At 34.5% G+C, this 17,337-nt stretch overlaps 1 protein-coding gene across 1 annotated transcript in view; it reads left to right on the forward strand.

The window, feature by feature from the left end:
• LOC136035178 (dual 3',5'-cyclic-AMP and -GMP phosphodiesterase 11A-like) overlaps window positions 1-17,337 on the forward strand; it is a 263,712-nt gene that overhangs the window by 180,049 nt on the left and 66,326 nt on the right. Inside the window, exon 13 of the mRNA XM_065716750.1 lies at window positions 6,058-6,165. Within this exon, the coding sequence (XP_065572822.1) occupies window positions 6,058-6,165 (108 nt within the window). The remainder of the gene's footprint in view (window positions 1-6,057; window positions 6,166-17,337) is intronic.

The raw sequence follows: 17,337 nt of genomic DNA on the forward strand, positions 1-17,337 counted from the left end.
GAAGATAAGTTTCTATGTGTATACTGCTACTAATTTTATTACGGCTACCACAACTATTGCTACTACACAGAGAAGCTATTAAGGAATGCCTAGGCGGATGCTGAACTAAATTAAAATGATCTACGATCATGCAGATTGTCAATAGGATGATAAAACAATATCAAAATAACGGTTGAAATTATTAAGTTAGACTTTCCAGGGTAAGTTGTGACAAATTCTGAATTAGCCAGAAGATACTCTATGTATTCTTTTGATGTTACTTCTACGGTTACTGTAACTTATGATACTAAGGGCATGAATTTCAATTAAACAAAAAACTATACACATACAAGTATTTTGGGGGCATACAAGTAATATAATTGACAACGCTGCGTTTTCATTGCTAACAACATCATTAACATTTTAAAGGAGCTAATTTGATTGGATATTCAAAGTTCTAGTGCTATTTTTAATAGTCAAAAGTGATTAGAGGATAATCAGCCCCCTTCTTTAGCTCATAATTTTCCAAACGCTTAAATTAAAATTTAAGATAGCCGTTTTGTTTGTAACTCCATCTCTAGGGCTCTTGTGTAGGTCAACCCCACAGAAAAGCGATTTTCCCATCATGTTTAAAAATTTAATGTTGCCTTAATATTGAATATTAAGGCAATAATATTTGTAAATATTATAGTAAATAATAAATTATAATTAATATTAATAATATATTAATATTAATAATATTAAATATGCTGATTGCCAATAAGACATCTCAGCAGTATGCTAAGAACGACTGTATTATGTCGTTCTTATGTTAAAATGACGTTCTTATAATGACGTTCTTATTATGTCATTCTTATGTTAAAAGAACGACTGTATTATGTCGGTATTATGTTAAAATTTGAAATTAAGATTTAATTAAATTAAAATGGAGTAAGTGTATCCAAGCTGTCAAAGATTATAGATAGATTTTTTTGTGAATGGTGTAAAGTTTTATTTTTCAGGTTAACCAGAGGAGATTATATAACAAAATTAAACACTACTATTTATGTCTAGATTTTTAAAAGGTTGTATGTTATTCTAACTTGTTGAAAAATCTTCTCCAGCATACAAATAGTATGCCAAACTATAAATTCTTAAAGAAAAACCAGAAAGAATTAAACTATTGTTTTCTTTTTCCCTGACAAGACTATGTCAGTATAAAACGAACAGAAATTAATTAAAATAACTTTTTCTACAAAATGAGTTTTTCAAAGAAAAGTAAAGAACTCCATTATACCAAAAATGAGCAAATATAAAATCAAATAATCTCTCAAGCGTAAAAGTGCCACAAATCAGCATCGATAAACAAATGAAACCCAAAAGAATCGGAAATTACAATAATTAACCGGGTCAAACTCAAAACGAGCAGAAATTAGCATGAGCAGGGCTTTGTTCTTCCTTCCAATAAATATTGTAATTGAAATCTCCCTGTCATAAGCACTCATTCACGGAATTACAGGGGGGACAAGGATCTTCTCAAAACAATTAATGAAGAATTTGATTCCTACGAATAAGATGTTCGGGAGTGCCTATTCACGGAACCATAGGGGGAGGGGCAATGATCTTCTTAAAACAATTTAATGAAGATAAAAAAAAAGATTTTTCAACATCTAGGATTCAAATTTTGTACTTGAAACAATACTGAACATATCCATGCTAAAATACGCCTTAGAATAAATAAACAAGGAACAAGAAATCACCCCACCGACTGTCCCCACAGAGATTCCCCTGTCAAGAGTTCCTATTCAATAAATTACGGGGGCGGGGTGGCAAGTATCTTCTTATAAAAATTTATAAAGATAGAAATGAATTTTTTTCAAAATCTAGGATTTAATAGTTTTGTGAAATACCATAGGAAAAGTATTTCGAAAATTTCTTTAGGTCAAAATATCTATTAAGGCGCTCATCCCATGCCCCCTCCCAGTTGGTATCCCTGTTCTTTCTAACTGACAAAATAATAGAAAAATATTATTCTTTTTCTTAGATAAAATAATCAAAATAATGCAAGCTCATGTTCTCAAATTCCAGAGTTAATAACAACAGTTCATTGTATGCTGAAATGAAACGTAGATGGAATCTACTTTATTTTGCGGTATTCTGTTACAAAAGAATGACTTTAATATAAGATTGATCTGCTGTATTGAGTATCTTTAGCTAAATATTATTTGTATGATATCACAGCCTCACTTTACAAAGAAATTCAAATTTAATTACATACAATTTTCAAAAATTTAACTCACATTAAATCTTTATTCTCTTCTGTGTGAAGGAAAAAATTTAAAGCGGTGTTACTCTTGAATCATTTATGAGCCATCCTACAGCCTCTGTTCAAATAAAATAAATAAAAAACAGTGGACTAAATAAAAAAAAAAGAAACAGTTTTTACAACTAAAAGTAAGGAGCAATATTCAAACTCAAAACGAACAGATATTATGACGTATATGAGGGGGTTACTCTCCTAGTTAATACCTCGCTCTTTACACTGAAGTTCAAATTTTGTTCTAAATTTAAGAATGACCCCATAATCACAAAGACCGGTTAATTAGAATAAATGGCTCTTTTGAAAGTACTAAAAAAAACTTTAGCGAAAAGATATTGGCATTAACGGGGGGGGGGCACCTCATCTACGTAATAATTTCTTTTCGTTAAAAAGAACATTAGAATTTTTAATTTTCCGTTTGAATTAGCCCTCTCGGGATATTCTAGGACCACTGGGTCGATACGATCACCCCTGGGAAAGAAACAAAAAACAAATAAACATGTATCCGCGATTTTTCTTCTGGCAAAAAATACTGAATTCCAGATTTTTGCAGATAAGAGCTTGAGACCTTCACCATGGGGTTATCTGATACGATGAACCTGATAGGGTGGTTTTCATTATTATTTTATGACTTTTAAGGGTGTTTTCCTTTTTTTTTAAATAAAGCAAATTTTCTCAGGCTCGTAACTTTTGATGGGTAAGACTAAACTTGATCAAACGTATATATTTGAAATCAACATAATAATCTGATTCCTTTGATGTATCTTTGATGTGTTGGTATAAAAATTCCGTTCTTAGAGTTTCGTTCACTATTGAGTTGGGTCGCTCTTTACGTACTGTTCATTACCACGAACTGTTTGATTCAATAAAAAAAACAAGTTTTTTTTCTATTGAAAGCAAGGAGCAACTTTAAAACTTAAAATGAACAGAAATTATTTCATATATGAGGGGGCTGACCTCTCCTCAATACCCCTAACTTCAAGCTAAAGTTTTTTAAAAGAACTTTTAAAAAAAGGCTCTGATTCTAATTACACGGCCCTTGCATTTCAAAAATCGTTCTTAAAAAATTGAGACGAAAAGTCGAACTTTAGCGTAAGGAGCAGGGTGTTTAGGGGCTAAATAAAGCATTGCTAAGTAAAGAGATGCAGTTGACTTTTCGTTTGAGTTCTATATTTTAATCTCGTGAGTAGTACAATAAGGATTGTTCCTACCACTACTGTTACTAATAAAAACCCACTATAGAGCCAAGCTAAATGAGGTCAACATAGTGAACACAATATAACTTTATGACGGGTAAATTAATTTTTCTAGTACCAATGACTCATTGTATCACCAAGCCATCTGAGATTACTACTGCCAAAACAAAACAACTTTATAGTAGTAGGCAACGAACAAAACAATACAATAATTAATGCTACTGCTAGCAACTCTTTCGAGTGGATTAAAGCCAACATAACCAGCACACCATAACATTACAAGAGATAAGCTCTCACTGCCACTGCTAACAACACATTGCAGCAAGACTCTATTTTTTCATTTTAATTTTTTGATTTTTTTTATTTTTTTTGTGAAGACTACCAGAATTTACGATTAGTGATCTTAGCATTACCCTATGTACAGATACAACAGTTCTGTTATATCTTTATGTTATGTTATATTATGTTATATTATGTTATATTATGTTATATTATATTATGTTATATTATATCTGTTATGTTATATTACTTTATTGATTTAATTGAGTAAAAAATATAGGAATAAGCATATTCCAATTCTAGATACCTAAAAATATTTTGGGTAACAAATTTAGAAAGCTGCTTCTGCAGCTTTAAATCAAATAAAGCCCAATCTAGACAACGAAGAACCAGCTATAGCCTTAATGTCTGTCTGGGACAAGTTAGATACCCATTTAGAAATAAAATAACACTAAATAACAAAACATAGAATAACAAAACAGTGGAGTAGATTATTGAGCAGAATAAAAATAATAGGAACTAATGTTATAAAAATAAATATTAAAATTATAAAAATAATAAGGATTCTTTAAATTATTAATAATTAGTTTTCATTTCCCTGAGATACTTCCTGGATTTTTTTTCCAAACAGACACGTCATCAAAAAATTTATGAAGTGTTTTGCTTAGTTGTTGCCAATTTTTGCCGATTTTTTTGCCGAGTCAGAGCTTAGCTTAAAAGTTCCAACTCCCTGTTTCAAACAGTCGTGGTAAAGAACTGTAGTAAGGGGCGACCCGGCTCAATAGTAACCGAAACTTTAAAAAACTGAATTTTGATACCAATAGTTACATCAAAAGAATCGTATTTTTATGATAATTTTAAATATATAAGTTACATCAAGTTTAGTCTTACTCATCAAAAGTTACGAGCCTCAGAAAAGTTGCTTTATTTTAGAAAATAGGGAGAAACACCCGTAAAAGTCGTAGAAACTTAACGAAAATTACACCATCAGATTCAGCGCATCAGAAAACTCTACTGTAGAAGTTTCAAGCTCCTATCTACAAAAATGTGGAATTTTGTATTTTTTTTGCAAGAAGACAGATCACGGATGTGTGTTTATTTGTTTTTTGTTTTCTTCAAGAGATGATCTTATCGACCCAGTGGTCCTAGTATGTCGCGAGAGGGCTTATTCTAACAGAAATTGAAAGTTCTAGTGCCCTTTTTAAGTGACCAAAAAAATTGGAGGGCACCTAGGCCCCCTCCCACGCTCATTTTTTCCCAAAGTCATCGGATCAAAATTTTGGGATAGCTATTTTGTTCCGCATGGTAGAAAAATTTTATAGCTATGTCTTTGAGGATGACTTAATCCCCCATAGTTCTTGGGTGAAGGGCTGCAAGTTATGAACTTTGCCCATTGTTTACATACAGTATTGGTTATTCGGAAGTATAATGACGTTTTCAGGGAGTAGTTTTTCTCGTGGGGGTCAGAGGAAAGGGGTTTACGTGGAGGGATCTTTCCATGGAGGAATTTTTCATGGGGAAAGAGAATTGTCCATGAAGGTTACGCCAAATTTCCACGCATCATTTGAAAAGTGATAAAAAATTAAATAAAAAACAAGTTTTTTCAACTGAAAGTAAGGAGCAATATTAAAACTTAGAACGAAGGGAAATTATTACGTAGATGAGGTGGTTTGCCTCCTCGTTAATACCTCTCTCTTTACGCTAAAGTTTCTTTAGTACATGCAAAAGAGCTATTTATTCTAATTAACCAGTCTGTGTGATTAGGGGGTCATTCTTAAAGTTGGAACAAAATTCGAACTTCAGCGTAAAGAACGAGGTATTAACCAGGAGGCGAACCCCCTCATATACGTAATATCCCCTCTTTAACGTCCCGCTCTTTACTCTAAAGTTTTCTATTAGTTTAAAAAGTAGAACTGTGACACAGAGTCAAACTTTAGCGTAAAGAGTGGGATGTTGAGGAGGGGACAGCCCCTTACATATACGGAATAATTATTGTTCATTTAAGTTTTAGTATCGCTCCTTACTTTCAGCTGAGAAAACTAGTTTTATTGTTTGTAAATTTTACCCCAGATTCAATGGAAGTCCATCTGTTGTAGTATTTGTTGTTTTATATTTTCTATTCATAGTAATCGGAATGTAATTTGACTGTTCCATAACCTTTTGTTTCGTATTTTCTGGAAAAGTGTAAACCTATTTCATCTTGTTATTGTTATCAGGATATTTAATTGACAATTTAATTGATATCATATACATTTTAGTTTTGTCTATAACTGGAAAAATATGTATGATTTCTAATCTTTTAAGGTTCTGTATCGCTGGGTTCTCACAGTAAAGAAAAACTACAGAGCTGTACCTTATCATAATTGGAGACATTCCTTCAGTGTTGCCCAAACTATGTTTGCAATGCTACAGGCAAGATTTATTCATTATTCTCATTTTAATAACGTTCCTTTTTCATGCTCTCGCTTTGTCTCTCTCTACTGTCACTCTCTCTTTCCCTCCTTTCATCTCTTCCTCTTTTGCACCAGATAGTACAATGTTCTTCTCATTATCATCTAGATCTATTCAACTGTTTTGGGGGAAAAAATTTCATATTTTACCTTAAAAACGAAACTGTGTAAGAATTTTCTAAAATATTCTGTTTTTAATTGTTAACCTAGAAGAGGATTCCATCTCTCGCGGAGTCATTAATTACTTGGAGATGTTCTGTTCGTCTAAACAATGTTCATTCTAGATAAAGAACAACTGTTTGAACATTAATTTCATGCAACAAACAAGAATTTCTTTTGTGTACTGCTACTACTGCGGACACCTCAGTGTAACGATAAGCTTCCTTAAGCCTACACAGCTGTACATGCTTCTTCTGTAATTAAATAAAAAAAACGAGTTTTTTTAACTGAAAGTAAGGAGCGACATTAAAACTTAAAACGCACAGAAATTACTTCGTATATGAAAGAGGCTGCTTCCTCATCAACGCCCCGCTCTTTACGCTAAAGTTTGACTTTTTCTCTCAATTCTTCTTTTTAAAACAGTAAAAAACTTTAGCGTAAAGAGCGGGGCGTTGATGAGGAAGCAGCCTCTTTCATATACGAAGTAATTTCTGTGCGTTTTAAGTTTTAATGTCGCTCCTTACTTTCAGTTAAAAAAACTCGTTTTTTTTATTTAATTTCTGAACGTTTTTGAATCAATGCATGTTTTGATTTTGGCTCTCCGCAGAGGAATAATCAAAAGGAAATTTTCATATTTTTTTTTTGGGGGGGGCTAAATGGCTTTCTCATAATTTTGATCGAATGATTTTGAGAAAAAAAGAGCGGGGGCGAAGCCTAGTTGCCCTCCGATTTTTTGGTTAATTAAAAAGGCAACTAGAACTTTTAATTTTTTACGAATCTTTTTATTGGTAAAAGATTTACGGAACTTATAAATTAGCTTACGTAAAGAACTTTTGTATTCTCATGTTTTTATTACATATATGAGGGGATTCGCCCCATCGTCAGTACCTCGCTCTTTACACTAAAGCTTAAATTTTATCCCAATTCATTAAGAATGACCCCTGAATCACAAAAGAATAAATAGTTGAAATTACTAAAAATACTTTAGCGTAAAGAGCTAGGTATCATAAGGAGGTGAGCCCCTTATATGGGTAATAATTTCTGTTTGTTTTAAGTTTTATTGCTGTTCCTTACTTCCAGCTGAAAAAGCTTTTTCACATTTATTTTTTAATTTTTTTTTAAATAATGCTAGTAAATCCTGCTCTCCCTTCATGGAAGTTTTCTTCTCCCATGACAAATTCTCGATGGAAAGCTCCCCCAGCATATCCCCCTCTTCTCAACCCCTCCCCCAACCAAAAAATCCTCCTGAAAACGCCTGTATACTTCCCAATAACCATTACAATATGTAAGCACAGGTCAAAGTTTGTGACTTGTTGCCCCTCCCACGGAGACTGTGGGGGAGTAAGTCGTCCCCAAAGACATAGTTATAAGGTTTTTCGACTACGCTGAATAAAATGGCTATCTCAGAATTTTGATCCGTTGACTTTGGGAAAATAATTAGCGTGGGAGGGGGCCTAGGTGCCCTCCAATTTTTTTGGTCACTTAAAAAGGGCACTAGAACTTTTCATTTCCGTTAGAATGAGCCCTCTTGCAACATTCTAGGACAACTGGGTCGATACGATCACCCCTGGGAAAAAAAAACAAACAAAAAAACAAATAAACACGCATCCGTGATCTGCCTTCTGGCAAAAAATGCAAAATTCCACATTTTTGTAGAAAGGAGCTCGAAACTTCTACAATAGGGTTCTCTGATACGCTGAATCTGATGGTGTGATTCTCGTTAAGATAGTATGACTTTTAGGGGGTGTTTCCCCCTATTTTCTAAAATAACGCAAATTTTCTCAGGCTCGTAACTTTTGATGGGTAAGACTAAACTTGATGAAACTTATATATTTAAAACCAGCATTAAAATGCAATTCTTTTGATATAGCTATTTGTATCAAAATTCCATTTTTTAGAGTTTTGGTTACTATTGAGCCGGGTCGCTCCTTACTACAGTTCGTTACCACGAACTGTTTGATACCCTTTTCTTCCCTTTTTCCATACCCTTTTTTCCAGACTTTTCCTTGAAAAACTTATTCTGTGGATGAAGTTTATTTAGTTAATATCTGTTCGTTTTATATTGACATAGTCCCTTACAGTGAAACTGGATTGGAAAGCTGATTGCTGTCCAATCACTTTCGACTGTTAAAATGGGCATTAGAACTTTTAATTTCCGATCAAATTAGCTCCTTTAAGCTATCAGTGATATTACTAGTTACGATAGAGCAGCCCTGCTCATTATTTTGTTTTTACGCCCTTAAAATACGGGTATGCATTTATTTCGGTTAAATGGAACTCCCCCTAAACGTGCCCTAAAGGCTTTAGCTTATTGCCCATGGTGTCATTAGTTACAGTAACCATAGAAGAAGTATTAAAAGTATATATAGTGTCTTCCGGCTAGTTCAAAGTCCACTACAACTTACCCTGAAAGGGTAATTCGTTATTATGTAATTGCTGTGCTGTGAATATGCAAGTATTATCTTCGTTTTTTTTTCAACATCCCCTTAAACACTCGATTTTCCAGCTTAATACACAAATCAATTCTTAAGATACACTTTTTTGACAGTCTAAGCGCACATAGTGTCTTTTGTTAGTTCAAATTTGTAATCAATATACCCTCACATTTTACCTTCATATGTTTAGCCTTAATAGTTTTAATATGAAAGTAGTTGTGGTGGTAGTATATGAAGTAGCTGCAGTGTTAGTGTTGGATTGGTAGTAATAGCTACAGTAGTAGCAACAGTATTAATAGCGATAGTAGCACGTATATCTTGTCTTTTAATCAGTTGAACATTCCTTTCATGATGTCCCGTGAGAGATATTGCTTATTTTAGCTTTTGACAACCTTGTGACACCCTTTTAATCTTAAGACTCTCAAGTCTTGCAAGTTGTTTCAATTGAAGTAGTAGTTGGAGTAGTTTAGAAGCAATAGTGGTATTAGTAATGTAGCAGTGGTAGTAGTGTTTGTAGCGACATACATATATTACCTTTTTGTCAGTTGATCTTTCTCTTTAAGTGTTCTCTGTAAGTACCAATATTTAACCCAAATCTGTTACTTAGAGACACCCTTTTGACAACCTGCAAGCACGTGGTTGGTTTGATTTAGTTCAAACTCCCCCTCAATATTCTGTCATATTTTCAACTTCATGCGCTTAGCCTTCATTGTATTAGTATTATAGTTGTAATGCTAGTAATAGGAACAGTAGTAGCCGTAATAGTGTATTAGTATTAGCTCTAGTAATAGCAGAAGCAGTGGTGTTAAAAGCAGTAGTAGCAGGTTTATTTTGTATTTTGGTCAACTTAATATCAGTAGTGTAGCTATAATAACTCCGTGACTTACGCCTGATGCTGTAAAGATTAAACCCTAAGCCCCATTAGCATATTACAGAGGGCCATATGATAAGCATTGTCACAGGGGATACATACTTAATATAAGCAACTTTATGACAATTATATGGATAAATTTTTTATTTGGCTTGAATGAAACTGGTCTTATGAGATACACAAAGTAAACAGGACGCATTTTATAATACAAATCGAATTTTAGTGAAGCATGAAGTGACAAATCTGCTACGCCTTTTTTTTATAACCTACAAATGGGAAAAGTAAACCGGCAAACTTATGTTTCCCAATAAATCAATTACTGTGGCATTTTTTTAGAGGGAACTTATGGCTATCCAATTCCCACCTCCAGGGGCCCCTAATATCCCCCCCAAATTTTTGCCGTCCGACTTTTTTGGACTTAGAATTTTTTGGACTTTAATTTTTTTAGACTTATGAGAAATTTTCTGGAGAATTTTTGGGGGTTTAGAATTTTTGGAAGCTTTGAATTTTTTTCCATGTCTTAGAATGACATGTAATCTTTGGTGAACATAGTTTATTGAATTTTTCTATGCGATTGCCCCCATTGTACTCTATGATTGGTCATTGATACCTAGTTATCTATTTTATTGTATTTTCCAATCAGTATTTTTGTACATCGGTAGTATAAACGCTTGAATCATCACTTAAAAGTGAAGGTGAAATATTTCAAGATAATGTGTGCACTTGACAAAGTTATCTTAGAGTTGAATACTGACAAATAAAAACATTTGAACTATGAAATATGTACTAGTGGTAACACTATAGGAAATGTATGCGTGTATTACCATGACGGCGAGCGATTAGGTTTCTTTAATCTACCGATAATATTCACCATTACTGATGGTGGATATAAGAAAGTAACATTTTCAAAGATGATAGCACTCAAAGATAATGCAAATGTAAAATTTTTATTTGATGACTAGGGTAAACTTCTTCTTACGGTTTCAGTAACACATTGTTGATAGATCCTATCACCAACCGTTCTGGTATTAGCATTCAAATGAAAACAAAAGTAAAAAAAGAGAAGTCTACTGCTGCACCAATATCATAATGCATATCTTGTCCATGTGCCATAAAGTAAAATTAAAAAATCATAAAATTATATTAAATCATAAGTAAAATAAAAAAGACATTGACACACAATATAACAAAGGGATATAAAGGCGAATTGATATAAAACAAAGCACTTGCAAACGTTACTAGTATCATCGACAGTTTAACAATAGATACTTTTAATGAGCCCAATAATACCAATCATGAAATGGTTGATGCGATTATAGCTGATACCATGTTAAAACTCGTATGTGAGCCACAAATGGAATAAATGCCATGTGAAGAGAAAAAATAACTAAATATTTTACGGAATACTTTCAAGGCATTTATTTTTCCATGATGATATTCTATATGCCACTGCTTCAATAAAAATATTTCATTGCATCACTTGATTATATTCCTATTATTCCAATAGGTGTCCTTGTTTGCCTCTAATTTCAGGCAATCTAATGGTACTATGTTAATTTTTGAATTTTTTGCCAACCTGCCTGAGACTCTGTAAAGGTGTGACTTGCTAAGGGATAACAAACAAGTATTGGTCCAATATTACTCCTAAGAATTACTAATATTACTCAATAAGAGAGGCACATTTTACTCATGTCGTTTACCCGTGCCATTGAACCAAATACTTGGAAAACTATAGGTTCTATTACTATCTTAGCCCTAACCTGACTATCTACCTTGGTTCTACTGCCCTGGGAATGACGCATGGACAGATAACAGATAGCCATATCTATTAACAAATGAACTAACATCATTTTTACACAATCCTAATAAGGGCGGATTAATGCCAGAATTGACTGTCACTCAATTGGACTATCTGTATTGGATTTTTCTACAATTAGCCGTGACTTGGTGCCCACAACTATTCCATTTTAATTCAAAATTGTGTATCATTTAGGGTACACTGGCAAATCAACCGCTTAGAATGTTTATACAAAAGTTGGAGATGCAAGAAAAGGAACTTTCAGAGACATAAGTACTACTAGCGGGCTCGTAAGGGGCCTACTAGAGTCTGAGATGCATTAACACGGTTTTTATCAATGTGTGAAACAGAAGATCTGTATTTTTTTTCAAAATTCACACAGACGAGCCAAATGACGCTGAGACGCACAGGCAGAGAGAGAGAGAGAAATAGAGAGAGAGAGAGAGAGAGAGAAAGAAAGAAAGAGAGAAGCAAACAACCGCTCAGACAGGCAGGCACAGAGAAAGAGAGAGAAAGAGAGAAAGAGAAATGACAGATACAAGCAGACAAAGTCAGACATACAAACATACAAAGACAGAAACACAGACAAGTCAACACTCACTCAGACACTCCAGAATAGAGAGAGAGAGAGAGAGAGAGAGAGAGAGAGAGAGAGAGAGAGAGAGAGAGAGAGAGAGAGAGAGAGAGAGAGAGAGAGAGAGAGAGAGACCAACTGCCTTCAAACACACGGAGTCAGACACAAAAACACAGAAGGACGGACACAGAGACAAGCAAACATCCGCACATACACATAGACACAGGAGGAAAGTGAGAAGAAAATAGCCGCTCAGAGAGTCAGACACACAAAAACACAACGACACACGGAGGAAGCAAACACCTGGCCAGACACACAGGCACTGAGAAAAAAGAGAGAGAAAAAGAGAGAGAGAGAGAAAAGGGAGCAAACAACTGCTCAGACGCACAACCACAGATAGAGAGAGAGAGAGAAAGAGAGAGAGAGAAACATGGTGTCTTTTGATTGCATTGAACATCCCCGGAAATTTCACAGAAAGTTTTTACTTAGTGCTCTTAGCTGTTCTTTGGATATTGCAAATAAGGTCATTTTAGACCCTGAAGACACATGATATATTTTAATTTAGTTCAGCCGCCTCAATATTCTCTGAAACTTTCAACTGAATGGCTTTTGTTGTTTCTGAGATTTTGCTGATACACCTTTTAACAACCGAGGTGAACTCTGTGTCTTTCGTTTTACTTCATCATACCCATTAACGTTCCCTGAAAGTTTCAACTTAATTCCATTAGCCCTTCCTGAGAAAATCTAGAGCCCCTCTTTTCAATTATAAAAACAGGTTTAAATAACTACCAATTTTTATTGTTTATGGTGGTCTATGGTCTATGGTGTTCATGCCATATAAGACGGATTTCAGTAGACCTTCTGGCAATTTTAAACAAATGGCTATCACAAAATTGAGATCGAATATCTTTGGAGACTATGGGGGACCAGAAAGCAAAACATAAAGAAAGCAACTGCAAGAGGCTCGTTGCCCTTCAATAACATTTGATTCTTGAAAAGGACACTAGAACATCTGATTCTATATCAAACTGGTCCCCTCCATTGCCAAGTTTCTGAGACTATCCCCTCCGTAGCCACACTAAAGCATTGGCTCTAATTAAAGCAAAAATTAGTGATTTTTTATTTAAATAAATCACTTTTATTTAAAAGTGATTTTTAGTTAAAACGATTTATTTAAATGGTTTTTCATAGGCTGGCATCAGATGTTGATTGTATCTAAATCTCTTTTTCAAATATACAAATGTACTACAAGCGATAAAGAAAGCTCTCAAGTGTCCCAAGTAAATCCTAAAGGATTATTCACTATCTTTCATTGTTGAAGACGGCTATAAATGTCAATTTTGTCTTCAATCCTGTCGCCTTTGCCATCAAACCTTAAATGACACTTTTTCATGTATGTGCTCCTTCTTTCATGCCTTTTTCTTTAGTCTTTTGTGTGAAAGTATTGTGGACGAGATATTCACGGCAAGCATTGTCGTAACATTAAAAAAGTGCAGTAATGAACACCCTATGAAATGCGAAGCTGCCATATAAGCCTGTCTAGTGATAAGTATCGTGAGTGTCGATGAAAAAAAGCAAATTACTTGAAAAATGACCAAGCTTCTGAGGTCCTATTCAACTTGCAGCTATGAAACTGCATTTGCAAAACACTGAAAAAAATAACACTTAAATTAACAAATTTCTTTAAAACAAACAGGAAAATAGATCGAGTTTCACGCTAAAAACCTCTGGCTGGATATGCTCACCAGCCGGAAACCTGAATTGGCTTTCCAGGTCTATCTCATTCCCACGAGCACGTGAGCATCGGTCTGATAGGGTTTTTGCTAAAACTGAGTCTTCGACACTTGGACCAATGCAATTTGGGATATATAATTGAGTAGCTTTTTTGTGAAAATTGGGATACATGGGCATTTAAAGTCAGGATAATAGCAGTAATGACAGCATAATGACTTTAAGAGAGACCCTATTACTTTGAATAGTAGTCCCGACACTTTTTTTAAACTTCATCAAGATACAGGTTTTTGTTACGTATTAGTAAATATTTTTCAATAGATGCAGATGCATGTGACGTAATAGAGGTATTAATTACGTAATGGGGAGTGTTGTGCAATAGATGCATGTTTTAATTACCTAAGAACCTAAGGGTGTAGAAAAAAACCTTTAGGGGTCCCACCAAATCAGGATTTCTTTGGTTGTTAGGTAATAGGCTTTGGGTACTTTCTTACTGAGAGTACTTTTTCCTTAAAAAAATCAAAAGAGCCAGGAAAAAATCTTCAGGAACCCCTTAAGTAAGGGCATGGTCCCAATTGTTCATCACCCAATATTTTCGTACTTCACCCACACATTGTCTTTTCTTGTCATCAAAAAAGGGATTTTCCTCGATTCATTAGGAGCAAAACTGTTATAGGTTCTAGACATCTATTGTTTTTTCTGGAACAAAGGTTTGTTAGTACACACAAGGTGTACCGCTATTCTCGGGAAGCAGAAGCATCACGTGATCCACTATTGTTCTAACAGGAGCAAAATAATATTTTATTGTCCCCGGGGGGATACCAACGGGTACTAGAATGGAATTTTCATCAGTCTTGTGTTTGATTTTGAAGATATCAATTGATTTTCTTAAAATGTATGCTTCAAAATATTTGAAGAAGAATAAGATTTCTGCTTATATGCTGGTGAGTCTCTCTATCTATATACCCTCTCCTCCCACCAAAAGATAAGCTGCGCATTCTCAAATTTAACCTACTATAACTCACTATGTTGGATAAAAACCTAAAAAACCCACCCGCTCCCCCATAAAAAAGTTTAATCACCGTTAGTTTTATTTTGTTTAAGACGCTAAAATCTATTCTTTTCACTATGTGGGCAATTTCATCGTGCCTTTCGTTATTCTAACAGAAGGTTAAACTTACATCCGTCAGCTATTGGGCTTAAAGCGAGTAGCCGGTGTTGCGCTAACTGTTAATGACCCCGAATAGCACGACACAGCCTGGCTTAAACATTTTCATAAGCAGGTATACTGGAATTAAACCATACTTATAGCGCACTGTAAGATGTAGGATTAGTTCACTGTGTGCGTCTAACGTAATGCAAACCGTTAAATAATTAGACAAAAAGGTGTATTTTTGCTTTTAAGCCAAATACTTCCTTTTCGAGGTCAATGAGGCGTTATACGATTCGGCTTTGAGGCTTTTAACCAGTAAATAGTTATGTAAAAAAAGCGTGTTATATTGAAAATAGATTCGGGGGATGGAGCTAGTTATAACCTCTATTCTCATATGAAAAAATGCGATTAGATCTAATTTAAGAAAGCCAGTATGGGAAAAAAATTGGTTTGAAATATAAAAGAAAGGCTTTTGAATAGTAGGGTGGTGAAAAATTAAGATTATTGGGGTGTACGCAAGAAAAATCTAGGCTTAGGAGCGCAATACGGAAAATTGGGGTTAAAATTACTAAGACAAAGGAATTTGAATAGTTTGCTGGTAAGAAATTATTATGAGAGGGTGTACAAAAATCCAGATAAGAGCTTAGGGGGTGCCTGGAAGGAAAAAAATAAGGTTTGAAAACAAAAGAAGTAAGTCTTTTAAATAGTGTGTTGGGGGGATGCCTGATATGGAAAAAGAAGGTTTGAAAACAGAAGAGGTAAGTCTTTTAAATAGTATGTTGGTAAAAAATTTGTAGGGGTCTGTGTGCAAATCTGGATTATCTAGGCTTAGGAGCGCAGTATTGTAAAAAAAATGGTTTGAAATCAATAAAAAGACGCCTTTCGAAAAGTACGCTGATCAGAAGTTGGCATGGGGCTGTGCGAAAATCTGAATAATTTAAATTTAGGAATGCAATACGAAAAGGAGTGCTCTGAAATTAATAAAAGAAAGGCTTTTGAAAAGTATAGTGTTAACAAATTGGTATGGAGATGTATGCAAATCTGCATAACCTAGATTTAGGAGCGGAGTATGGAAAATTAGGGTTAAAATTACTAAGATGAGGCATTTTGAATAGTTAGAAGCTAAAAAATATTATGGGGCTCTACGCAAATCCAGATAATTTGGATTTAGAAAGCTGCATTGAGAAAAGTTGTTTGAAGTCAATTAAAGGAAGCCATTCGAAAATTATGGTGGTTAGAAAATTATGTTGGGCTGTACGCAAATCTGAATAAACTAGCTTTTTTTGAAAAAAATATCCTTTATCTTCGCGGGCCGTGAAAACTATGGTTTCAAGCTTCGACATAGAAGGAGATGTGGTAATGGGGTTATTTCTGAAGTCTGATCTCCATGTTTCTTAAATGCTCCTATATTTCCATGTATTATCACCATATTTATTCTTTTTATAAAATCTAATTTCAATAAATGATCAAATAATAATTACTTTTTTACTTCATGGAAAACTAAGAACTTATTTCTTTTTAAGAAAAATTCCGAATTTCTTCCCAGTAAGAGGGTGATGAAGGGGGCTCCTCAAAGCATGCATAGCACCCAAGATGAGGTCCCATTATAAGGCAAGAATGCCCTGTAAACTTTTCTCATGCTAGAATGCTTCAGACATCCAAAACCAAGGTGGTTAAGTCACCCGTCCTTCAAGACCAACAGTCAACTTGTATGGCAAGAATACCAGCCCATGTGCACCTCTACAAAAATGCAGGGAGAATGCGCTCCCTTCAACCCTTAAGCACTGGGAGAATAAATCTCCCAAGCGAGATGGTATTGGCGTGCCCTCTGCCTCGTCCAGCCATGGCAAAGTTGACAGTCCAATAGTAAGTAAAATTATTTATATTCTTTCATAAAGCTTTTTCATTGGAGGGTAAAAACTTACTGTTTTTTTCTAGCTAATGTTTATTCTTTTTAGTTTACTCTAAGGAGGGACTTATCGATAGTTTTGTGGAGCCCCTTGGCCTGAAAGGAAATCGCCTTTTTATTTTGATTTAACGCTAAAAATTAAATTTTATGCAAGCTAAGCTTTTCAGCCGAGTAGAGCATTGATGCTATCCCCCATCTTTAAAAAGTAACGCATTCTGTTTAGTCTACGATAGGGGCCTTCTCGATAATTTAAGGAGGGGTTGAAGACCCCCTTAGCTTCCTAAGAGAGAAAAAGCTAAAATGGGACATTATTTTCCGCTTATTAAAATGGAGAATAACTTCTAATAAGCTTCTAAAAATTATATAACATACTCTTTTCACAGATTAAAATCATAAATGCTTCAAAGAATAACAATTTTCATTCTTTTTTAATTCTCCCGAAAGTGATGACCCAACTTGGATCAAGCAGCTGCTGGCAGATTCTTTGTGGCGAGAATGCAACAC

This window comes from Artemia franciscana, chromosome 14, assembly GCF_032884065.1.
Source record: "Artemia franciscana chromosome 14, ASM3288406v1, whole genome shotgun sequence".
In the NCBI taxonomy this organism is placed as follows: Eukaryota; Metazoa; Arthropoda; class Branchiopoda; order Anostraca; family Artemiidae; genus Artemia; species Artemia franciscana.